General features: G+C 47.6%; 1 protein-coding gene across 6 annotated transcripts in view; it reads left to right on the top strand.

Moving 5' to 3' along the window:
• Window positions 1–1983: 1983 nt before the first annotated feature.
• LOC106016586 (uncharacterized) overlaps window positions 1984–25577 on the top strand; it is a 61307-nt gene continuing 37713 nt past the window's right edge. For 3 of the 6 annotated variants that reach the window (XM_072025655.1, XM_072025657.1, XM_072025662.1), the window contains exons 1-2: window positions 2881–3035; window positions 23268–23496. In XM_072025655.1, coding sequence (XP_071881756.1) covers window positions 23466–23496 — 31 coding nt within the window. In that variant the 5' untranslated portion in view covers window positions 2881–3035; window positions 23268–23465. Of the gene's footprint in view, window positions 2126–2880; window positions 3036–23267; window positions 23497–25577 lie in introns of those variants that run through there. The other 3 variants (XM_072025656.1, XM_072025659.1, XM_072025663.1) reach the window with 3 other exon arrangements.

Below are 25577 nucleotides of genomic sequence, written 5' to 3' on the forward strand. Positions count from 1 at the left end.
CTGTGTTATCCCCAGGTTTTGGATCCTGCCTCGCTCTGCAGCATCCCGGCTTGTACAAACGGAGGGAAGTGCTCCATTTCACGTGTGTATTCACTGCAGCTGTGCTGAAAAACGCTCCTGTTTCGCTGTGAAGGCTGCTCCCTGAGCAAGCAGAAGGGAAGATTGCTTCCGATATGAGCGCTCGGCGCTGCAGCTGGGTTCTCTGTGTACCTTCAGGGCTCTGGGAGCTGCAGGCTGCAGCGTGGTGCCTGCTTGGGTCCCCATTCCCTGCCCAGCTCCCAGAGCCCTGTGGTTTCTTGTTAACCCAAAATTTAGCTTTTCCCACATTGCCAGCACTGTTTTCATGCCCTATTTTGAATACAATCATTCTTTGTGCCAGCACACTGACAGTCAGAAATACAGATGGGCTTTTGGGGCTGGGGCTGGCAGGATGCGTTTAAGCGATTTCCACTTTGCAAGTCATCTGTGTCCTGCACAAATGAGAGAAATTGGGCACCTGCTGTGCAGGATGATGAATATAAGTGGTTGGTGCACAGCCCAGTGCTGTTGTGAGCCTTTACACACCCCCAACATTAATTCCAAACAAAATATTTAAGGGTCGTAGTGGCTTTCAGCTACTTCTGCCAGTCTGCATTCATAGTGCATGACTCGGTGCAATTAGGTATCCCAAAACATTTTGCAAAGATGCTCTCAGTGACCTGTGCTGAGTCCCAGTCTTCTTGGGACATTGCCCAGGTGTTGATCCAGGACGTAGTGCTGCTGCAACACCTGGCCGTGCCTCCTTGCAGTGCAGCATTGCCCTGAATTTCTCAGTTGTGCGCAGAATTCAATGGGAGCTGACAGCATTTCACTCGAGCAGAAGGGAGGGGGATCTTTGCTACCTGTGCCAGATTGGAGCTCCTGCCAGCGGTGAGAAGCAATTCCCTTTCAAACTCATTTATCTTCCACTGCTAGCCCTTCTCGTGATCTGCTCCTTGCAGCTGGCTCCGTCGTGCCCAGGGCACACAGCGCAGGGACTCGCTTGACTGCTTTAATTGCCTCAAATTAATTACATCACTATGAATTATATAAGAGTAACGTTTTTAGGGAACTAAGGTCCATGTCTTGGTGATAAGAAGAAACTACTGGCGTTTACGTCTCACCTGAGCAATTCACACTCTCCTTGGCTGAGCCTGGTCCCTCATTTTAGGGTCTTGCTTCTTCTGCAACACCATCACTGGGCTCGCTTCTCTTTTCTAAACAAGATATCCTGTACTGGCGTGGGCAATGTTTACTCTGAGCTGATTGAGTTTCAAGTTAAAATTCTCCTCCAGTTTGTAAGATTTTCATGAAAAGTAAACCTTTCCAAACTGTTGAAATACTGAAATTCTCCCGGTGGCTGGGGTTGTTGCTCTTACAAGTTCATTTGCAAATGCCAGGTCTGGGCTGCTGGCCTGTGGTGGGTGCGCTCTATGCCTGCGCTTGCCATTAGTCTTGCTCAGGTTTATGAGCTGCAGCATGCCTCGATGCGATCGTTCCTTGAATTGGACAGCTCGTTAATAATGGAGCGTCAGGCAGATGCTCAATGCCATGAAATCCCTCATGGGAAAGTGACGAATCACAGTGAAGTCCAGGAACATGATAAAGGATCTGAGTTTGACTATGAGTCAATCACTTTATCTAATAAAATGGCACGGCATCATCCCTTTGTTATCTGTGATTCAAGGAAAATCTGTCACAGCCTCTTTCCTCCAGTCTTTACAGAGTGTGGTGCAGCCTGACACTGCATCGCTCCCCCATTATTTGTGCAAAACAGGCACGGGACAATCAGCCCCCCTCCTCCCCCCAGCCATAAATGTGTGATGTAACTAATTGGCAAAAGTGCAAATTAAGTGCTAAGGGGAGAGGGATATTGCACAACCTGAAACACCAAGTGAAAGGGACCTGAACCCTGAAAAACTGCTGAATAAAGTAAATTATCTCACGATCCTACAAATAACAATCCCAAGCAAGAACTCTTTGAGCTCTCTGGGTGACAGCAGCAGGCTGTGCCCCCGATGTCCCCCTGGGCTGGGACATCTCTCAGGGCACTCCCGGAAGGAAACGTCTCTTGTGGCTGACTCCTCGAGGAACAAGTCAAATGCAGGTAAATGACAACAAAGAAGAGGGGTGAGAAACTTACCTTAAAGGGGATCTTAGAAGTGCCCATCTGAATTTAACCCCCCCCCCCAGCCCACAGTAAGTCTTGGGTGAACCTTGCCTTTCTGTAATTAAGTCACTGTTTGCATTGTAGTAAACTCTTTAAACTCATTGTGTTAATTGACTAATACTTAAATGCAGATTAAGTGCTGTTAAAAATCATATAGTCTAATCTTGTGATTTATCATAGAAGTATATAATAAATCCTTAATTACTGCTACATTGCAGTTGTGTAAAATCAATTCTGTGACATGATGCCAGGTCCTTTTTGGAGGGGTAAAGGAGCTGCTAAATGCAGCAAAGAGTGCTCTTTGACGTCTGCAACTGTTAATACATAACGAGAGTTACCAGGGAGGGGGCAGCTTAGAAAGAAAAGGCACAATAAACAGGAAGAAAAATTATAATAATTTTTGCACTGTACAGAAAATACTCTTTCCTGCTAGGACATGTTGTGCCCGGAGTTCTCCCTGTTCCAGGCTGCTTGTTTTACAGCTCTTTGTCTGCTTTCTCTGATAATAAATCTTGTAAATCTCATTGCTTCCATGCCTTTACACATCCTTCTCAGAAATGTTTTCTGCAAATTTTGCATCTGTGGAAAATAAATCCCTATGGAGGCTGTTAATGCAAATTGGCTGTGTTTAAGTGAGTGGCTGATGTCTGTCAGCTGTGGTGAGAGGTGGCTGTAGTGTATCTGCTCCAGCTGTAATTAGGGGCTGAACCATGAAGAAGGGGTATGTGCTTTGGTTGAGCTGTCCCAGGCTTGGGGGTGGCTGTGGGAAGCTGCTGAAGCCCTAGAGGTCCAGGAGGGCTGATAGGTGACAGGAGCTGTGAAAGAGGAGTGTGAGCTTGCTGCAACTGTAAGTTTTCTTATTCCTGAGGAGGGGTATTGCTGTTTTTTATGCTTGCATCCTGTGACAATTGGGTTGGGGGGTGGCAGAAGCCACAGAGGGAGTATTACCCTTATAGTATATGAAAACTGGGAATGATTCTTGAGCTATTTGCAAGGTATGTTGCTTTCTCCCTGTGTGTGTGTGGTACCTACCCACTAGCTGCTTTTCTGTGAGTCGGGATGTCCTTGAAGGTGCAGGTTTTCTTGCTCTGTGTGTGTGCCTCTGGGTTGCTTGGTTACAAGGGGCAGCTTTAGGGTGCAAGGGGGAAGGTAGGAGGGCCACCAGAGTGCAGAGGAATGGAGCGGAATGGCCTCAGCAGCTTCTGAAATCTCAGCAGTGGAGCCTGATCTGTGGCAGAAGAAGGGATTTGGTGTTCACTTGTAGCTGAGGGCACCCAGTGTCCCACTGGGGCAGTGTACCTGCCTCATCTCCCACTGAGCAGCCTCCAGCGGGGTGGAGAACCTCATCTTCTTTGCCTCTCAGCTGGGAAGTTCCCTGTTTCCTCACAACACTTTCTCCAGTTTTGCACAAAGAAGCATTTTATTATTATTTTTTTGTGTGTGTGTGTAGTCCCTTCCTGCTTCCAGGTGACTACATTGGGGCATGTGCAGCCTATATAATCCTAAAGCACTCCAGCTCTCCTTTTCCACTGTTGAATCCTCCTTTTGCCTTCAATATTTTGTTTTTGCAGTATTTGCGCATGTAGTACTTTCTCATTCCCTTCTTCCTGGAGTAAGATAAAGTTGCCTCAGTGGCTCTTTTCTTTTATATATCTAATTTAAAGTGCAGCTCTCCATCTCCTGCTGCCGTGGTTCAGGCTGATAAAGCAGATCATAATGTAGGCTTTTGTCAGGAGGGACTAAGACCTGGGATTCAAAGCTGGGCAGAAAGTTTTTTATGTCTGACATGCTGCTCGTGCCCTCAATATGACAGCAAACCCACGGGGGAGCAAACTCTGCTTCTTCCACATCTGGAAGATGTTGAGACCAGGAAGGCTCCCATGGCTTTTGCTGACGATGGTTGTGTGGGTTTCCCATCTGATGGTCTCTAAGCAGACATTGCATAACAGCCAGTGGTGCTGCCCCTTCTCAGGCTTTGCTGCAGATCCATGGTAGGGAACCCTAAAACTTGCTCAGCTGCATTTCATTACCAAGTAGAGTGGGCCAAAGTGCTTGGTGGAAGCTCCCCTCTGGCTGCCTGAACTCAATCCCAAATCCCAGCATGATGGGGCTGGAACAGGAGATGTGCGTACGCTTGTGCCTCTTTCCCACAAGAATGTCCTATGAGAATAGCTTTGCTGAAGCCAAGAGAATGAGGAAACTTGAAAATAAACAAACAAAAAAACAATGCACACACAAAAACTTGCTGCTGGAGCATTTCTCAGTAGCAGTGCTGGCTGTTCCCTGAAGCTGTGATTCGCAGCTGAACAACGCTGAGCTTTCTCATGCAGAAGAGCTTTCAAGATTTTGGAACGTAGAAGGGGTAGGAGAAAAGGGGTGCTCTGCTGTTCTGACCGGAGCTACCAGCTGTCTCAAAGCTCATAGCACATACTCCAGAAATTTTCCAGCTCTCATCGGTCAGCATTTCCTGGCAAAGCTTCTCGTCAGAGCATCAGACAAGTTTTGCTGTGATTTCCGCTGGCATGTGCCCGCACCTGGCAGATGGAGTGTTTCTCAAATGCATCCATCTGCATTGCTTGTTCCTCTGCCACATGCCAGGTTCTACCTCACCTGTTTATCTGTCTTGCACGACATTTGCTTTGTGCCAGACTTCTTTGCATCTCTGTCACTGCTTCCTTCCTATCTGTATCCATGCTCCATTTGTTTCATGTGAGCAAAATCCCAAATGCACTAATACGGGTGGGAGTCCAGTAACTGGGCAGCACAGGTAGCTTTTAACTCTCCAGAGCCTCCCATGTGTGCATCTTTGAAGAGCTTTCTTTACTTGTGGGCTGCTTAGAGATTTACCCTTTCCAGGAACTGCTCTTCCCAACCCTGTGCCAACCTGGCAGTCCCTGTGTCTGTGGCACCATTGGCACCAGCAAAAACCTGGGCCCTTGGCAGCCAGCGAGTAGGGCCTGGTGGCTTGTAGGAGAGCGTGGTAAAAGATGACAGTGTGGAGGAACAGTGAAGTCACAGATTGAGGACAGAGAGGGGAAGGTGAAAATATGGTGGATGAAACTTCAGATTGCCCCAGTTCAGAGAACTGCTTGAACTTCTAGACTTTTCTTTAAATGCTTTTAAAACCCCTCCAGATTTGAAACCTTTAAATGGGGCTGCTTGCACAGCTGAGCACATGCCGGGTGCACCCAGGTTTGGTCTGTGGGGATCTTTGAGCCCGGAGCTAGGGTTTCATATGTGCACACCTACTGTGTGCTCCTGGCGTGAGGGCTGGGGAGGAAGCAGTGGTTGTCGGAACTAATTAGATCAGACTGTGTGTATGTCCTGGGCTCTACCTGATGGCAGGTGGAAGGGGAACTTTGTGCTGCTTGTTATAGAAATGTCCCTGCTCAGGATGGAGCTCAGGACAAATCCATGACAAACTCTAGTTCCAAAAGCAGGACGGACACGCTCCGTCCCCATGCAGGCTTGTGTGCAGCATTGCAGTAATTTTTGGAGATAGCATGTAGCAGGGAGGGACCAGGAGGTCTTCAGGGAACAAATGAGAACACATCCTCCCTTCTTGTGGTTTGTAAAAGAAAAGAAACCTCTGGGAACAGTCTCCCAGGGTGAGGAACAGTTGCATTTGATGTGTGGAGTGATGAAATAACTTTGAAGCAGACTGGAGCCTTTCCAGGAAGAGCAGTAATGCCACGATTGCCAGGCTGCCTGCAGGGGGTAAAAATAGCTGAGCTGGGCAATGTAATGCCTTGGCAGCAACAGCTTCTGCACTAGTTCTGGAGATGTTTGAACTCTTTGACCTGTAGTTCAGTTGTGTTCCGCTTTGATGCTGTGTTGGTTTTATGTGGCAAGGTTTTGGTAGCAGGGCAGTGGGGTGGCTTCTGAGCAGAGCCCAGCAGCTGCCCCGTGTCAGATCAGAGCCAGCTCCAGACAGCTCCAAAACGGACCTGCTGCTGGCAGGAGCCAGGGCATGAACGACGTTGGTTGTGCCTCTGTGAGAGCAGATTTAAGGAAGGGGGGGGTCAAAACCTGCTGCATAGCAGCTAGGAGACAGGAATGAGAAGCAGCCCTTCAGACCCCAAGGGCAGTGCAGCAAGAGGGCAGGAGGTGCTCCAGGCACGCAGCAGCAGTTCCCCTGTGGCCTGTGCAGAGGCCCCTGGTGGAGCAGGCTGTTCCCTTGCACCCATGGGTCCCACATGGAGCAGATCTCCACGCTGCAGCCCATGGAGGAGCCCCTGGTGGAGCAGGTGGATGTGGCCTGGAGGAGGCTGTGGCCCATGGAGAGCCCCTGCAGGAGCAGGCCCCAGGACGGAGCTGCAACCCATGGAGAGGAGCCCACGCAGGAGCAGGGGGTCTGGGAGGAGCTGCTGCCTGTGGGGGGACCTGTTTGCTCCTGATGGATGGACCCCATGGTATAGAGCCATGTGGGAGTAGTTCTTGAAGAGCTGCTGCCTGTGGGTAGCCCCCACAGGATCAGTTTGGGAAGGATCCCGCGTTGAGTAGGGGCAGAGAGTGACCATGAAGGAGTGGTGTGCAGCTCGGGTGGGAGGATGTGGAAGAAAGTGGATGGGGAGAGGTGTATTTACTTAGCTTTTAGTTTCTCACTGCTCTAATCTATTAGTAATAGGCAATAAATTACATTAATTTCTCTGTGCTGAGTCTGTTTTGCCCATGATGGTAATTTCTGAGTGATCTCCCTGTCCTTATCTCAACCCTTGAGTCACAGAATCATCTAGGTTGGAAGAGACCTCCAAGATCACCTAGTCCAACCTCTGACCTAACGCTAACTAGTCCTCCACTAAACCATATCACTAAGCTCTAAATCTAGACGTCTTTTAAAGACCCCCAGGGATGGTGACTCAACCCTTTCCATTGTATTTTTTCTCCCTTGCCCTTTGAGGAGGGGGAGTGAGAGAGAGCGGTCAGGTGGAGTTCAGCTGCCCGGCTGGGTGCAACCACCACAGATGCTCACTCTCATCAGCACAGGCTCCCAGCCACAGGCAGTGTAATCTGCCCCAATTCTCCTGTGGCTGGGCAGTTCTAACATCTCCTGTAATCATGTGCTGCTCACACTAATGAGCCCAGGTCTCAGCTGCGTGCACATGGAATAACAGCATAACCACAAACTAATTCTTCGCAGACAGCTCTGTTGCGTTACTTCTGTGTATGAAGTAACAGTCCAAAACCTGTAACTAGTAAGACTTTAACTTGGAAAAAAAAATAGGGATCTGTCCCACGGGTATTGACTTGTTAACCTGTAACTACCATGCTATTGGTGTTACCTCCTAGTCTGAAATCCTGTTTGTAGTTACACCTCAATCATGTAAGCAGAGCAGTCCCTACACATCTCATGCTCCTTTTCTTGCCACGTTCCCTACCTACAGATGATGTAAAGATGACGTGATTGCCCTCTTCATGTGGTGCTTTCCAGCTCCGAGACTTGCAGTGCTCCTGCCAAGTTAATCAACTCGTGCACCTCCTCCAAAATCTCAACCATCTCCAAAGCTCCTTTAATAAAACAGATGGGAGATGTCAGAGAAAAGGCTTTTCTTCCTGAAAAATGTGATTCTGCTAATATCTTCTGTAGTAAACATTCATTGATGTTTTTTTTAAAGCTTTTCTTTCTATTGCTTTATCTGGGCAAGAAAGAGTACTTAGATTTAGCTGAGCATTATGGTTTCTATTGAAAAGAAATTTTCCATTTCAGTATTTTTTTACCAAGAACTTCTTAATTTCTCATTTTCCAGTTCATGAAAAATCTCAGCAGTCTAGTTTTCTATTTCAGTTTGGAGAAGTAATTTCACATTTCTATATAGAAAATCATTGCTTCCCCCCTCAAAAAAGGAATTGAAACTAGGAAGAAGGTATGTTAGTTAGTGTCCTTGCTCTTCTGCCCAGTTTTAACTGTGTGTACAAGCATTTCCCTGATCTGAAGAAAATGAGAATCTACAAGAAAAAAAAAAAACACAACACACTCTTCCTTTGTGGTGGTACCAGGATGTTTTAATTTTGCTAGGAACCACCTTCTGCCTCGTGCTTCCTAGTATGAATTGTATTTGCAAATCTAATGGTTTTCCCAGTATTAGGTCTAACCAAGAGAGTCCTCCCATAAAACTAAAGTGGTTTATTTAATAGCTTTAATCCTATTTTAAGTATGTAGACAAAATACAGATGTTATCAAGTACCATTTTCCTCTTTTCCCTGTGCATGGAGCCTGACTGCTCGTGCTTGGAAGGCTGGAGCTGAAGTGTAGGGGGGGAGCTGAAACACCTGCAGCCGCCCCATCTGGCTCTGCTGGAGGACACTGATGGGATTAAAACAGCTGTAGCTCATGGTCGGAGCCTTTCTACAGCACTAGTAACAGCAATCCGGTTCCCTGGTCCCATGTTCAGATCTGCAGTTCTCCCTTTTCCTAATATGAATGCTCTTTCCTAGTTCCTGAAGCCAGTCTTGAGCATGGCATGAAATTCTACAGGGTGTTGCTTGTCTCAGTAAAGCAGAAAGCCGCAAGGGCCTCTATCTTGCGGACAGCTCCCCAGTTCTGGGTGCTTCTGTCCCAGTCTCTGCTCTGGGTTTTGTGATAGTGGCTTAATGTGCTCTCTGCCTGCTGGTCTGCTTTGGGCTGTGCTCTGCCCAGCTGCTTTTCCACTTTGAAGCATGGATGAGGCTGTGATCAAGCAAAGTTTTGGCTGGCTCCTATAGGAAAGTGTCTTGGCACACTCCCCATCCCAGGGAATGTGAAGAGGTTACAAAAGTCTGCCATGCAGGCTCCTACCAGCAGGGAAAGAAGGAGGAAAATAGGATTAAAACCAATTTCCTCTGTATTTCCAGTTTTTAGGCCGTTAATTCTTCCTGGATGTTGTTTTTGCTCAGAATAGCAGTCTAAGAAGAATTGTTGTCTTGGCCAAAGGTTCAAGCTCTCTGGGCTGCTCAGCTCACCCAAACGCTCCTCCTGTCTCTGGCTCTGCTTTGTGTCAACACTTTCAAAATCGCAGCTGCACTGGGGAGCAGAGGCTCTTCTCCCTGGAGGTTTGCACGGCTCTGGTCATGCACACTGGGCAAGCTGCTACCAGCTCCTTCTGTGGCAGCCCTGGGGTCTTCTCATGGGCTTTTCTTGGCTGTTGCTGCAGACGATGGTACCAGAAGACAGTCCTCTGTGTGCCATGAAGTGATTTGTTGGCAGTGTGTCACCTCTGCCTTGCAGCAAGCAGTTTAGAAATCAATTTCCACAATCTTTTTATCAGTAGCTATTTAAAATGGGAGTCGGTAGTGCTTTGCATCAGTCCTGACAGCAGCACATCCTGGAGTTTCATAGAATCACAGAATTTCTGTTTTCATACAGTACATCATGGTCCTCTACAAAAAGTCCATGATCAGATCACGGGGATGTTAATCTCTTCTTGCCTATTCCTTCCAGATATTTTAGCTTTGGGACCATCAGCTGGGCTTGGAGGTTATGGCTGTCATGGGGATGGAAAGGGAAGAAGATGACCTTCTGCCTCGATTTTGTGTTGCTCCCATCCTGGGTTTCTCATGCTGTGTGGGCTGGCTGGGTGCAGGCGAGGCTGCTTGGATTTCCTGCTTTCCGCTTCCATAGTTTATCCAGATGTATGCACAGGAGAGGAGGATTACCGTAAAGCCAGCCCTCGCCTCTTCAGACTGAAGAATCAGGGTGGAAAATTGGGGGCCTGTGAACCCTGAGCTGCCTCTCTGACCCCTTCTTGGGACGGGACGTGGAGGTGTTTCCTCTTCTGAAGCAAGCCCTTCAAGAGGGGGTGGCTGTCTTATTTTAAGATAATCAGGACTTTGAGTAATATAGCGGGGTCCAAACTGCAGGTTGGTCTTAAATCTTTCTGGGGAAATAAGAGGAGTATATGGCTGTCCTGACTTTGAGGGAGAATGTGGAATTTGAGCTGGACAGGTGCAGGAAGGGTTAAGTGTGGCTGTTCGCTTGGTGGGGAACAGGGAGGCTTGGCTGGGGCTCATCCTGCCTGGTGGAGCAGAGGCTGGGGTATGGGTGAAGACAAGGGGAGGAAAATGCTGCTTCAACTGAAGTACTGCATCAGACCACTAACGTGATGAGGGGATGGTTTGGGGTGTTTCTGGGGACCCTGCCTGCCTGAGCAGCTGCTCAGAGGAGGCTGTAGGGACAAAATACGAGCTGTTCTTGGGACTGAGGTTGATTGTATTAACAAAAGCAGTGTCTGCCCTGTCCCATACTTCTGTCGTATCACAGATAACAAACTTGTCTCGATCTGTGTTGAGCACTTCCCAGCTCCCAGGCAGCTGGGGCCAGCTCAATGCAAGCAGGAGCTTGCTCAGGGGATGCGAAATCCTCAGCTCCACAGGCATCCACGGGGCTCTGATGCTTCAGTGCCTTTCCTCATTGCAGATTAGTTCAGTGATTAATTCTTGCTCTGAAGAACCAAATGGCAGCAGAGGAGAGCAGCTCTGTGGATGCTGTGTGCTGTCACCTCTGTCATGTATCACCCTGTGCACTGCTTCCCATCCCAAAGCAGCTGGCAGCACCCAGACCTGGGACTCTCACTGTGCTGAGAAACTTCCATGGGGAAAGGAGTGAGTGCAGCCACCCTCCTATCTCTGAAACACAGAGCTTGGAAAGCTCTCCTGTCTGGAACTCGTCTCTGGCTCTGTGAACCTTGGCACATCCTACTTATCCCCTCCTAGGCTGGGAAACCTTAATCCAGCAGGGTGGAGGAGTGCAGTAGGGGATGGAATACTTACCCCCCTTTCTTTTTTTCTTTCAGTGTGTTATCAGAACGTGCCCAGCAGCACTACTTGCTTGGGCAGCTCTTATTTTCTCATTGCTTCCAGTCAGACCTGCCTGGCATCTCAATTCCTCCATTAGCCATATTTTCTGCAGGATAAGAGGCAGCACCACAGCTACCCCCGGCTTTTGGGGGAGCTCTGTGTTGTTTCTCATCTGCTGGTTTCCCGTGACATTTCCACCCAGACAAGTGCAGCAAAATGACAGAGCTGCTGCTGGCTGATGTGTGAATTAATTCTGTTCCTCGAGCACCATCCAAGGGCTTGAGGGGGGATTTAGTTGTCCCTCTAGGCTTGCTGTCCTGGCATCCTGCCCTCCTGGTCTTGTTTCTGACATGTTTTCACCCTGTAGGTCCCACAGAACTGTAGCTCAGGCATGGCGCAGGAAAGCTGATGGGGACAATGTCCATTAACAGCTGCTCCTTGGCCACTGATGTGTACATGGCCAGTACTTGCTCAAATGGCTTCACCCAGCCCTGCTCACAGTGCTGCAAAGGTAGGTGGCTGCTCTGCAGCAGCCCTGGGGCAGCTGTGGGAAACTTTAGAGCAAGCAAGGAAAAGGGACGCAGCTCTCAGCAGGAGCAGTGCTTTTCTTGAGAACACTTAATGAAATACATGTCTGTTTTCCCTCAGCTTACCCAGTCCTTGTTCTCTTCTAGCTTGTGTCTCCTTGCAGCTACTATATTTGTGTCCTGCTAATTTCCTAAGTGGTACTGTAAAAATAACTAAGGCCTCATTGATTTTTCCTATTGTTATTAAACACAGTCTCAGGATTTTACTTTTAAAGAACAGAAAGTCAAGTAGAACTGGCAGAAAGGCTCGCAACAAATTTGTGTGCCATAGGAGATGGCTCCAAGTCCAGTGAAATGATCAACCTTTATCTCAGTGGACTCTTCGGTCAGGCCTGTAGCTCTATCAAATCTCTTGTTTGTTGCCTCTTTCAAGGTTATCAGATACCTTGTTCACCACCTGGTCACCTCCTCAAAGGTCAGGATTTGTACAGGTTTTTGTCCTTTGGAGGACCAGTCTCTTTAAAAGCCCTGCCAGCATGTCACAGCCAGCCTCCGTTTTGAAGTGGGTGAAGTTGAAGCAGCAGACTGCAAGCACTAAGATATTAATTTCCTCATTTCTATGCAACTGTGAGTTGGTTGTTGGCAACCTCCGAAAGTGTAATGTCAGCTGTTCTCTTGATGTCTGTGAGTGTAAGGATGCCCTGGTGCCAGCCCCAAATGACTGCTTATTTTTGCACCTGTGGGCAGGCAGCAGCATGCAGATGTCCTGTGGTAGCTCTTCCTGCTGTTTTTATCACAGCTGAATAAAGTTGTATGCGTTGAAGAAAGAGCAGAAGACCCCTGTGGGGCTGTCTGTGTTATGACTGCCCTGGGGAGCTTCTGCTGTGGGCCAAGACTTTGTCATGGTGACCTGCAAGGGATTGTAAGAAGAAATTGGAATTGGTCTCAAGCTTTGGGGTGCTTACTTATTTGTTTTTCTGTTTTTGTAATGCTTTGCAATGGCTGTTGCTGAACAAGCTTGGTGGTACATCCGTGGTGGCAATGGGAGGAGCAGGGGTCTGCCAGGAGCTGGCCGGAGGGGCTAAGCAGGTCTTTGTGCTGGGGATGAGAGGGCTGTGGGAGAGGAGCACGGCTGTCCCTTCCTTCTTGCACATCCATCAGCTGGGGGATTTCTGTGCTCACAAGCAAGGGATTTGTGTGTCACACTTAATATTGGACCTTATTGAGCTGCTTAAAGCAGCTGGGCTCTGAAGCTGAAGCTCTCAATCTCTGTTTCGGTGTGAATACAGACCGAGTGGCAGGTAAGCAGCTCCTTTCTCTTGGGCACCGTGGTTACCCTAGCACTACACTAGGTGCTGTAGTATCATCATTATTCCTGGTCTGCAGTGTGTTCCAAGATCTCTAAATAGATAGAGGTTTGATTAATGCCTTTGCCAATCATGGTTTAGTCCAGCTAGCAGCCCTACCTTGCCTGACCCCAATTTCAGTGCTTCTGATGGGAATGGCTCTGTTACTCCCCCTACCTCTCCTGCAGTCTCTTCTAATAAATAACCCAGCATCAGGGATGGGGAAAAACAACCCACTGTCCTTTACAACCGAATTTTTCTGTGGGTGTAGGAAACCCTTGCTTATGAGGGTTTAGATCTTTCTCTCTTGCAGTGGAGGGTGATTTGTGTGGCCCCGTGCAGTGCTGAAACAAGGCCTTGAGTTCGATGTTTCCCATGCAAGAGTGCCAATGTTTCTATCTGCTGAGGGAGGTTTGGCCTGACTGGTGAAAGCTTCATAACTGCTGTTGCAGAGTGAGTTGACAACAGCAAGGGAGCAACCTGTAATCCTCAGGGATTAGTTCCACACTTGGGGTGCGTGCACTTTATTATTATCTACTATTTTTTTATGAAGACTTTTCTTAATGTGTCTGTTGAGGAGAGAGTGAGGAGCTAATGAGGCATGAATCTGAGACTTAGGAGGGATGTGTTCAGGTCCTAGTCCTAGTAATCCTTTGTGCATGACCCTGCATGACTCCTGTCAGAAGGAATTCACCTCCCTTAAGTTATCCATGTATCCAGCTACAAGCCCAGCTGGAGCCAGCCCTTTAGAACCCCTCTAAGCTCATGTGGAGCTGGAAGCTTCTGGAGAGCTGGGCCCCAGTGAGCAACATGCTTAAAAAATCCAGTCAATATGAGGCTTGGATGTGGCAAAGTATTCCAGGGCAGTGAGATGCATGTCCACTGGGAAGAGGATCACCTGGATGGTGACTTATGCCTCGATCCAGACACAGTTGTTGTCATCTCTGCTGTCCCAAAGAGCTCCGTCCCTGGTGCTTTGCCCATTGCAACTGACTTGTGGCTGGGGATGGCTGCCTTGGCTCACAGCTGTGTTGGAGCAGCCACCTGGAAGCAGAGGGGGAGCTGTAAAGGGCTATAAAGTGCAAGATTCAAAATAAAGCAGTAACCTTCCCAGCAAGAAGAAATCTGATCTGCTCAGAGAATAATCTTCACAGGCCTTTACCTTCCCAGGAAGCCTCAGGGTCACTTACTGATTACTCCTCCTCCCTGGCACAAATTCCTGGCTGTTGTCTGGGGCTAAAAAGGGGCATTTTGGGTACTGAATCACCTGGGCTCTTCCCCCCTGAGCTGACGAGGGTCCCTGCAGCAGCACCCAAGAAATGACCTGGGGAAGGAGGAGCAGACTTGAATGTCCCCTCTGCAGTTGTCCCTGTGATGAAAGGATTAAAAGGGCTGTAGCAAACCCAATGGGCTCTGGATCTTTCCAAGAACTGCTGAGGGGGAAAAGTCCAGCCTGTGGACTTCTCTCTTCCTGGAGTTGCTAGTTCCCCTAAAAAAGGAACTAGGTATCTGCTATGGTTCATGATTCATCTCCACGTATCAGCCATGGTGGCATCCCCTGTAGGATGCATTCTGCTCTTGGATGGCTTCTTGAGATGGATGGATCTGGAGCCACCCACCAGGGGTAGCAGTGGGTGTCGCGTTAAAGGGGTGTAGCTGATTAACCGTTACGGGCCCGGTTGGATTCAGAGTACTGAACCAGTCGGACATTCACCAAAACTGGGGGTCCGCTCAGACATTCACCAAAAACGTATTAACCACCTGGGGGTCCGCTCAGACATTCACCAAAAACGTAATAACCACCTGGGGGTCCGCTCAGACATTCACCAACAATGCATTAACCGTCTGGGGGTCTGGTTAGATTCAGAACACTGAACTATCACGGATAACCACCCTCACCCTAGTTGCATTAATGAGAGCTATCACAATGCAATCAAGTATGGTTTATTACAGCAACAGATAATCAGGTTCTTTTGGATTGCCGGTGATAGTGACTATCTGCAAAAGCAAGCTAGTATGCATGAAATACACAGGTGTTACAGGTGTTCTAGGTGTGGGTTCTAGGTGTGGGTTCTAGGTGTGGGTTCTAGGTGTGGGTTCTAGGTGTGGGTTCTAGGTGTGGGTTCTAGGTGTGGGTTCTAGGTGTTCTAGGTGCGCAGCCTAGAAATAAACGCGTTAAAAGGATCAAAGACTCTATAGAGATTTATAAGCAAATATTCAGATCTCACCCAAAGGCATCCCAATGGGGGGGGAAGAGAGGCTCAGCCCGTTGACTGATCCCAGGAGTCAGGAGGTCCTAAGGATGTTGTATGTCCTCGGGATGGTATCTCCCCTGACGATGGTATCTTCCCTAACATCCCCTCTCTCTTGGGCCAATTTATATTATTTTCTATCTTTTAGGTGGAGCTTGAGTGGCTCTAGTCATGCATATCTTAGTTATGATTGGTGTAAAGTTTTCCCGTCTCCGTTTAAAGTAATAGGCTCCGAGAAATTCAGGGCGCATGCTCAGTGAGGGGTGGTCGCACCTTGGAGGCGGGTAGCTTTTGGGATGGAGGTGTGTTTTGGTATTATAATGATATTATAATGAGCAAAAAGTACACTAGGGTACAGCATTTGTCAAAACATGACAGGTCTTTGGCTTAGGGTGGCAAAAAGTGCAGCTTTGTGCACAAGAACAATCGAGGCCCCACCTGATCACAGAGCCTAGCCGTGGTGTCTCCACTCCACTCCGCGCTCTGTGGTGTTCCTTAGAGCTAGCACACCAAGTTTCCCCAGCGCGATAGCATCTAAGGTTGGGAGCCTAGGGAATGCTCAGATAATGCAGTTATGCCCTACCCTGAAAGCCTCTTCAATGCTGTACCTTTTCCTTAAAAGTGTGAATGTTAGTTTTATTTTCCTAGTTACTTCAGGCATTTACACCACAGTGGGCGACCTGGGGGATGCAAGAGTGACCAAATCATTTCCCAAAGAGCTGTCACTTCCCAGGAACATGTGAGAGTCCTGGGATTATTAACAACCTTAGGTACACCATGGGCCTGAGATAGTTGCAGTGAAGAACAGAAAGAAGGCATACTTGACTTCCTTCTTTCTTAGAAGCTAATAAGGCTACAAATAAATCTCACCCCTCCTCAGTTTCTGCAGAGTGACAAGATCTTTCCCCTTCATGGGGCTGTGTTCCTCAACCCAATACCCTCTTTTTTTTTCCCCTTTGGTTTTTGTGGTACTGCGAAGGCACATGGCTTATGTCAGAGGGATGTCCTGTTGGAGGTGTGTTTGGCCATGCTCCTTGTGCAGCGGTTATGAGATGAGCAGGTTTGCTCCTGCTGCTGCATTAATGAAGAACTGGGCTGTAGGGATACGTCTCACATCACTGGTGATTCAACATGTCACCGAGTTGTGGCATTAGCATTAGAGTGAATTAACACAACTAGAAGTGTGCACACCAACCATGAGAAAGGATTTCAATAGCAATATTGTGGAAAAAAAAAAAAAGTGCTTGTGTTAGCAGGGTGGTGTGTAAGCATCACTTGCCTGGTTGGGGATGTATTTAAGAATTTCTATATGCCAATAAGAAAAGCCTGCTGGGGAATAAAGACACAAAATAATGACTAAAAGCCTTTGTAAGGCTCTAGGGTTGTCTGCTGTCAAATACTGCATTAGTTAATGATCATGATGATTACAGGAATGAGTGAAATTTATTATTAAAACAGTTTTCATGTAGAAGTAAATCTTCATGTATTGTGGGCAATGGCTGGGAAAGATGCTTATGTTCAATATGCATCAATTGCTGAAACGTTTTTAAGGACTCAAGATGTACAGTGCTCAATGTTCCTCCTCCATTACAAGTATTTCTAAGAAGGTATGTGCAGTTTTGTCGGTACGTGACAATCCTTTGGCGGCTTCATGCCCACAACAACTCATGCTTGAGTCATCACCTTGGCCAGCTATTTTAAGCTTTGAGAACTCAAATTTTTTTTATTGTATTTATTTTAAAATCCCAGTTTCCATATTAGGCAGGGTGATCTGCAAGAAAGTGGTCCATCCTGAGAGCACGGATGTGTTAAACTTGTAGATTTGTGACTGTGTTCTGAGAAGTTCATCCTGTTTTCTCATGTCTTCTGAATGTCCTTTCAGTTTGTTGCAATCTCTTAAAACCTTATTTTGTACTCCTGCCCCTTACAGGTATGTTGCATTGTACCAGTCATACTTCTGATAATTCACTGTGCTGTTCTTCAGCTCTTCTTTTCCTGGCTTCTGGTTTCTTTAAACATATCTTTCATCCATTTTGTAATTAAGAATAGGGGGCTGTCTTCACAGATGCAACCACTTCTTTTAAAAGCCTCAGACTTGATCCGGAGGAAACCTTTAGAAATCATGCTGTCCTTAAATAATTGCACATTCTGAACCAGACAGATGGGAAGAGCAGCTGTCACCCTCAGTCACCTTTTCATCTGCCGTGATTTTGATTTGTGTAACCCTGGGAGGGCTGTCACCTTCGTTCAGGTCCTTCATGATGTTCACGTCCCTGCTGGGGTGTTGGCTGAGCTGGTCCGTCACTTTGATCCTGGTTACAGCTCTGAAAACTTGAGGGCTGGTTTGAGCTTAGAGGTGGCATGAACAGGTACCTGACTGAGGGAAGGTAGTGGCTGTCTGTAACGGGCTAAGTCTGTTGGAAGAAGTCTTTCCCCCTTTGATTTGGATGGAGCCAAGCTGAAGCAGACAGAAATGGCAGCAGGTTCTGGGAAGTGAGCACTGAGATCCTGCCTGCACTGCTTCTGTTTGCTGTTGTCATTACTCTTCGTTTGCTTGCCTGCTAAGGACTGAAGTTATGATTATTTTTTAAAAGTGATCTGATAAAGGCTAGTTTTCAAAATCTGTCTTCAAGGTAGTAATTATCTTGTTTCTTGCAGAAGGCTTGCAGTTTAATGTCCCAAAAGTTGTAATACAAGGCAGTGATTTGAGTCTCTTGTGACTTACGTGCTCAATTTTTATCCTCATGAGTCAGTACAGATGTGGTACTGCTACACAGCGGGGAACTGCACACCCTGGCCTGCCCTGCATCCTGTGGTGGTGTAGGGTTAACGCTGCTTTCCTATCTGTTTCATTGTGTGAGATTGGCTTTATTTATTTATTTATTTATTTTTGTGGCACTGGGAGCAAACAGTAATTAGGTCTCTGGTTTCTGAGGTAGTGCAGGAAGCGGCTTTTGGTGCTTTCAGAGAGGGGAAATCACAAAATACAGAATTGTAGGGGTTGGAAGGGACCTCAAGAGATCATTGGTTCCAACCCCCCCGGCCAAAGCAGGTTCCCTTGAGCAGGCTGCCCAGGTAGGCATCCAGACAAGCCTTGAATATCTCCAGAGAAGACTCCACAGCCTCCCTGGGCAGCCTGTCCCAGTGCTCTGTCATCCTCACCGAGTTCTTTCACACGTTGGTGCGGAACTTCCTGGGCTCCATTTTGTGGCCATTTTTGTGTCCCCACAAACCACTGAAAAGAGGTTGGCCAAACCGCTCTGTCTCCCACACAAATGAAGGCAGTTAGTTTTGCTTGGTGGTGGGAGGAGAGACGGTGAGGTGAATGATGTATATTCTGAGTTGAGCCTCTTTGCTAAAGGACATATAAAAGAAAGAAAAGGAAAAAAACTAATGAAATTTCTAAATCAAATTGGGCATAACTGCAGTGCTGGTTTCTAGGCTGACCTCTCCTGGCTTCCTCTGCCTGCTGGTGAAGACTGTACAGCCCTTCTCACCCTTCTGCTCTGTCTGCAACACAGGCCCCAGCCTGCTGGTTGCTTCAGGTGTGTGCTTCTTGCTTTTCCCTTTTGCTGGGGAAGAACTGGGGCTGTAATGGGGGGCTGAGGTAGAAGCTGGGGTTGGGCTTGGCCTTCTGCACTGGGATCTGCTTGCTGCTGAGCGTCTGTTAGCCAGATGTTGTTGGTCGCTTTTGGGTGTCAATGAGCAGCAGAGCCTTGGTCTCCCCTTATGGGTCTTGGCAGGTCCCTCCTTGTAATATTGACCTTGTCCTGCCTTGGCGTGGAAGAACAGCACGTTCTTTCACTGGCACTTGTGTGCTGTGCCCAGCAGAGCAGCTCTCTGTGGGCATGGAGGCTGCCTCCTTGGTCAGCTCTTCAGGAATGCGCTGGGACTTTGAAGTGCTGTGTTTGGGGATGGGCTGCGTGGGTTTCTCTGTTCCTTCGGGGTTCATAGCAGTCACGGCCAGTGCCTCCATACAGAGCCAGTGGTGTGCGGTGCCATTCACCGTAAGGCTTCTTCATTTGCAAACGCTGCTTGGAAGGCCTTTGTGGTAGCTGCCCTAGGTGGATTTGGAGAAGGCAAAATCAATCTGCCAAAATCCAGTGTCTCATGAGCTGAGTTTCTTTTGGCACGTTAAATAGAAGCAGTATTGTTGACAATGGCTTGCCTTATTCCTTATGCTTTTGGGGCAGGGGGAGGGAAATCCCTGCTTGTGGCAGGGACATCTTTCTGCCCCATATTTTTTTTTCTTGAGATGAGGATTTTAAATCTCACTCTACTATAACTCCCTTTTGTAATTTAGGGACAAAAAGTTATTTCAACTCATCCAACAGCAGCGTCTGCACTGCCCAAGGCATTTGGGCTGGGTGTGAAGTTTCCTGGAGCTGCCTTGCAGGGTGGACATCTCCCTGGGGAGGGGAAAGGGAAGAAGGCTTCAGCAGAGATTGTGCTGAGCTGACAAAGGATGCAGAGATGCCTTTAGCCAAGGGAGGTTGTACTGCTTCTCCAGAAGCCAAGTTGCATACTACAGTCTTGAGGATAGTCTACAGGAAGCTCATTTAATAACTATTTAACATGAATTATTCTTGTAACAAGGTCAGGAACTGCAATTATCAACAAGCGCATTATCCAGTATTTTTCTGATGAAAGGGAGCAGAGGCTGCAGTACACGCTTGGGGAGCCTGCCAAGGTCAAGAAACCACTCTGCAAGCCTCAGCCAGGGTCCTCGCCATCAGGCCTGGCTCCATGGTGAGCTGGAGATGTTCACCACGAGGTTGGCTGGAAAGGCTCGGTGGTCCTCTCTGCCAGCAGCGCTACCGCAGAAATGAGCGGCATCTTCACTGGCTGAGCCAGACAGCTGTTTTATTGAGACAAGCATTGGTTTTGTGTTACATCCCTGCTTTCAAACCATGGGCTTTCTACCTCTGACTGCCAAAATGTCAGTCTTTTGAGGGGAGTGGGGGAAACGAGCAAAATGCCTCAAGTTTTAAAGATCCAAACAACAAATACAGAATCCCATTCAGCCTGACTCAGGAACTGTTTTTCTTTAAAGCCAGTAGGAAAACATTTAGAAAACACACAAGGCAACAAAACAAATGTGCAATCAAAAGCTGTTTCTCACCACTGACAGTCTACTCACCAAAAATGGGATTCTCCAGTTCAAAGCCTGGCTCTTCAGGCTGGGGAGGTGCAAAGTAAAACCAAAGCTGCCCAGAACAGAGTGACTCGTGTTTCCTCTAATGGCCAACTTTGATTTCAGCTCCTGTTTTCCCTGGAAAGCAAGCAGCGTCTTATTTCTTTTGGATATAATAGATTTAGGGGATGCCAGAACGTTTTTCATTTCAGTTCTCTCTGACTTCAGGCATGTGAGCAGCGCTGTTGTTCGGAGGGAGAGGATCCACCACGTGCAGCTGGGGATTGAGCCCCGTGAGACTGGACAGACTTCAGTGGTGTTTTTGGCTCTCCTGTTGAGTTGCTGCCTGAGGCGGGCTTGTGCATCAGGTAGAAGTCCTGGATTAGAAATAATTAGTGAAGCTGAAGGGAGACCCAGAATATGTGAGCACTAGCGAGATAGGGATCCAAACTATCACAGGCTTGGCTTCATTTTGTCAGGCTCCTGGTGAGGTGTGGACTTGTGGCAATACTCCTGAACCAGGGTGCGTGATGCTTCACCAGGCTGAAAGCCTGCTTGGTCAAAGATGACCCTACGAAACTATTACACAAGACATGTGTCTTGCATCTTACAGCCATGGTGTTTGAAAGTACTTCTGGGATTTTCTTTATAGTCAAAGTTGCAGTCTCTCCACCAGTTTAGTGTGTCCTGCTTGCATCTCCACAGCTCACTGGAGGGGTAGAAGGAGATAAGGAAATAAGGCAAGATCTGTGCCCAAAGGAGCTTCTTTGGTTGAACCTTTCGAAGGAAAGGCTTCTTCGACTTGTCCTTAGCAGGAAAGAGGATGTCAGAGGTGAGGCCTGTGAGCTGGGTGCTCCATCGCCCTTACTGGAGAGCAGGCCCTTGGGGAGGAAGGGGATGGGGGTGTTTGGCAGAGGTAGAAGCTCCCCCCTGAGGCTGATTGACTTAGAAGTATGCTACTTTGTTATTTGTTTATCTTAAAAAATCTGCTTCCTGTGGAAAACATCCTTCTTTAGCCTCCTGAGCTGCCAGAGGAGATTTTGTGTTACTGTGAACCTCTGTGGCTGGTGGAGTGATGAAGTGAGCTGGTTCCCCTTTGGTCTTCTAATACTTGCTGCACAAGGAGTAAAGAGGAGCAAGCGTGGCTTTAGCTGGCTGGGTCTTCCATCACTGCTGGAAGCTTCTTGTTCTGACTCTTCATCATCTGCTGAATGAGATGCTTTGAGTAAACACCAGTGACACCGCGAGAAACCAGAGAAATCTGTGTTGCTGGGGTTTTCCTGTATTGACACTGGGATAAAAACAAAAGCTAAACAAAAAGTCATGTCAGGAATTCCTGAACAGCTTTTTTTGCAGCCTGATTAGCCTGAGGATTGTGGATGTTGGGTTGTGCAACAGAAAGCTGTGAGAATAAATATTGTGGCTTTAGGAGCATGTTGCAGAAAGTTTTAAGCAGATGAAGCTTAACTCTTTGTGTTGGTCACCACAATCCTGCCCATTAAAACTGATCCAGGAGTTGCACAGCAACTCTCAACAGCTTTTTGTCCCCAAAGCAGCAGTCTGGGGGGATGCTGCAGTGCATAGCTAGGATTTGGTATGCCCAGCTGGGACCGAAATGGATGGATGCACTTTTGAGATTGAGCATGTGCTAGATTTAGAATTAAATGGTAACTCAGTCTAACTCGAATCGCACATGTAATGCTTGTTTTTGCAGTTTATGGCTATTTTTTTGAATTGCACTATCATGTAGGGCCCCTGGCTGCAGTGGGGATCCTGTTAAAAAGGCATCCTGTAGAGGGATGTAATGAAAAACAATCATTTGAGGTCATGTAGGACTTGATCGTTTTGATTCCTTGTGCACGGCATTTAGAGGTAGAATGGCTTAGGAAAAGCTTCTGGAGAAAGGTCAAAGCAGGCAGATGTGATGCTAAACTCCTTGAAAATGGCACAAGTATGGTCTCTAATTTAAAGACATCTGTGTAATGACATCTCTCTGCGTGCCCTGTTATCTGTTTGGTGTGCTTCTTGAGCAAAACTGTGCTTTTAGAGAATGTATTGAGAGAGAATGACAAAATGAGATATTGGCTCTTGTTATGGAGTGGTCTCACTCCACTGCAAGCACAGAGGTGAGGGCATGGCCAGTCTTTCTTACACATTGTAGCTGGTTCTTGAGAAACCATGAAAACGAGTCACGAAGCCATAGGAATCTTAGAAACCTCAGAAAACTAGTGAACAGTTAATAAACTCAAACCAGGAAGCAAAGCTACATTTTTTCCCCCTTTTTTTCCCCCTAGTGAGTGAGACAGCCTTTTCATGTAAAAATGAGAACTTGTCACCTGCAAAATTCATGGCTTTTAAATCTTTATTTTCATGAACCATGGATGCTTTTCATAAGCTGTATGAATATTTCACTTCCTCTCCTTGGCATGCTGCTATGGACACTCTCCCTGTGTGCTCCCTGGTTCACCCACCTGCAGATCCCTCCCCTTTGGATTTACACACAAAATGAGGCACCATTGCTGCTAACAGGAGCTCTCTGATTTTAAAATCTCAAATGCGATATAGCGTTCAACACGCTGCACAGGTTTTTAATTACCTCACAGTGATCAGCAGTCCAGAAAATCCCATCAAACCAATTAAAAAATGTGCACCTGGCTGAAGGTGCTGCAGGCTCCAGGAGTTGCTTTAGTGCAAAGCCCTGTTTGTGCCCCGTGCTGAGAACTTGCCCCAGCCTGGGCAGCTCCTGCCAAGGGGAGGAGAAGCCTTCAGCTTTTTGCACTGTGCTCCTCTCTTGGGCGAGGAAGAAAGGCAAAGTGCTACGGGTATCAGGTCGTAAGGATGTTTGTTTGACTGGGTTTGTTTGTTAAATGTACTTGCATTTCATTTGGCTATATTAAAATCCATTTAAAGCTGATAGTGGAGGTTATGATAAGATTAGGATTAAGATAATGATGGCTAGTGGATGACAAGCTGTATGAAAAAGAGAAACCTGCTGCTTGTCACTGCCACCCTGGCACACTCATCTTTTTGTCACTCTGTTTTCCCCAGGAGACAGTAAGACAGACACCATCCTCAAGCTTCACTGCTCCAATTCACGACTGCGAGCAAAGGGAAAGCAAAGATTTGGTGTGAAACAGAGCCATGGTCGGGAACATCCACTTGTGTGGGGAGTGGCACCTGGTGTCATGTGTAATTACTCATCCTGCCTGGATAAAATGGATCATCATAAAATAAGCACTGAGCTACATGAACTCTCGCAGCTGGGGTGAAAGAGCAGGTACAGTTGTCAGCGTTTGTAACATGCATTTCCTTGTCAATTTTAGAGGTACCCTGTTAATGATTTTATCTATTTCAGTATTTTTTTTTTTAACTCAAACAGTAGTTGATTTGGGTTTATTCAAGCTGCTGCTGTTATTATTATCTACAGTAGTAATATTTCGTCTAAGAGCTCCCCTCTCTGGGCTGAGGACCTAAACTGTGTGGGCAGTGGCTTTTCTGACTCCTGAATTAGTCCTGCAGTACAGTTTCTCAGGAAACGGTTTGACCCTGGAGCTTTGGTGTTAGTTTCCTATGTGCCCTGTGTGGGTGCCCTGTTTACCTTGTGTGATCAACTGGAATGAACTTGGCACTTAATAAAAATCATTAACTCAAGCAGGCAAAGCGTGTGGAGCTTTTTGGCACTTTGTTTTTCAAGGAACTGAGCTTTGCTTTCTAGGTAGGCAAGGTACAGAAGGAATTGTGCCCAGGAGCATGTGCACGCTCCCACACCACCCACCAGCGTGTCTTAGCCCTCTCCTCACTTCATCCCAGTGACAGCAGTCCCAGAAATGTGGTGTGTTTTTTTTTTTGTTATTTTTTTTTTCCTTGCTTTATACTTCTAGCCTAAGAGGAAGCTAGATGGCCCCACAATGCCAATTCCTCCACACATACCCACAGCACCCACAGAGCTGATGTATGTCCCCAGATAGTGTCAGAGGATGTTGGCAGTGGTGTGTCCTGCTCCGGGTTTGTGAGCTGGTGTACTTGGTGCCAGTGGGAAGCTGTGCACATCCAGTGCCATGTGGGTGTTGCCCAGTGGGACCTGGGTGTCGTGCCTCTGCCAGGTCCTGAGCTGCCAACACGGTGTGCCCCAACAAGCCCTGGATAAAGAAGTGCTGTGATGCAATCAAGCAACATCTCCAGATTGTGTTAGGGAAATAAAAAGCAACTGGGGAGTTGGTAACTGAGATGGGGGAGGCTGAGATGGAGTTGTACAGACGTGCCCCAGCTGCTGGGCTGTTTTCTCAGAGCAGGGGCAGGAGCACTGCAGGGTCCTTTGTTCTGGAGACCAAGCTGAGCCAAATCATAGCATCAGAGGCCAGCTGGTGTTTAGTGCTCCCATGTTTCAAATGCCCCCTTGCAGCCTTTCAACATACTTTCCTCAGTGTATTCACCACTTGTCTACAGAAATGGACCCAGAGCAAAACATTGCTGAATAAAACAGGAAATATCAAGAAATTTATTTGCTGCTTTAAGAAATACCAGTTCCTCCTCAGGCTTTCTGGTCATGCAACCTACCTGCTCTGTGCCACCTCAGGTGGCTTTTGGGAACATGCTGACTTCTAAAAACACCCCGGGTGGCTGCGGCAGCCAGGGGAGCGTGGCGGTGCCTTTGAGTCCTGCTTGGGAAGTGTTTGGGGACCCCTTGGCTCCCCACTTGCTGGTGGGGTCCCGGGTAGGTTCCCAGCTTGGGGGGCTCGCTCTGATCCTGTTGCTGCCCTTCTGCAAAGCAGGATGGCCATCAAGTGGCTGATGCTGGGACTGGCACAGGAGCTTATCCCAAGCTGTTCCAGGTGTGAAATTTCAGCCCTGCTCTGCAGTCAGAAGCATCAGGCTGGCAAAGGGCGCTTCTTCTCTGATCACTGGGTCAATCTGAAATTAGCTGCTGTCCACACTGTCCCCACTAAGGGTGAGAGTCTTAGGGGGAGAGTGTTTATGTTCGGTGCAGCCTTTAATCAGAGGCTGCACATGGCATCAGGCACAGATGTATTACAGGGACCGTGGTGGGGCTGTGAGGTGGCCGGTGAGCGAAGGGGAGAGCCTGCAGGTGGCTTTGTAGCAGATACCTGCTGCCGAAGAGAAGCTTAGTATTAGAGCAATAATTACTTCAAATTAGTGTATGCATCTTCTTCAACCCTCCCCCCACACACAGCCTGGGAATGCAGCACAACACCCAAATTACAAGAGCACAAAGAGAAACTTTGCTTGGATCGTTTTGGAGCAGAAGCAGCTTTAATGGACAACTTTTGTACTTTCTTTTGTGTCGATAGGACTACTGACTCTGGCTGTGTTACGACTGGTTTCTCATTTGGGGTTCAG

Source organism: Anas platyrhynchos, chromosome 19 (assembly GCF_047663525.1).
Source record: "Anas platyrhynchos isolate ZD024472 breed Pekin duck chromosome 19, IASCAAS_PekinDuck_T2T, whole genome shotgun sequence".
Classification (NCBI taxonomy): domain Eukaryota; kingdom Metazoa; phylum Chordata; class Aves; order Anseriformes; family Anatidae; genus Anas; species Anas platyrhynchos.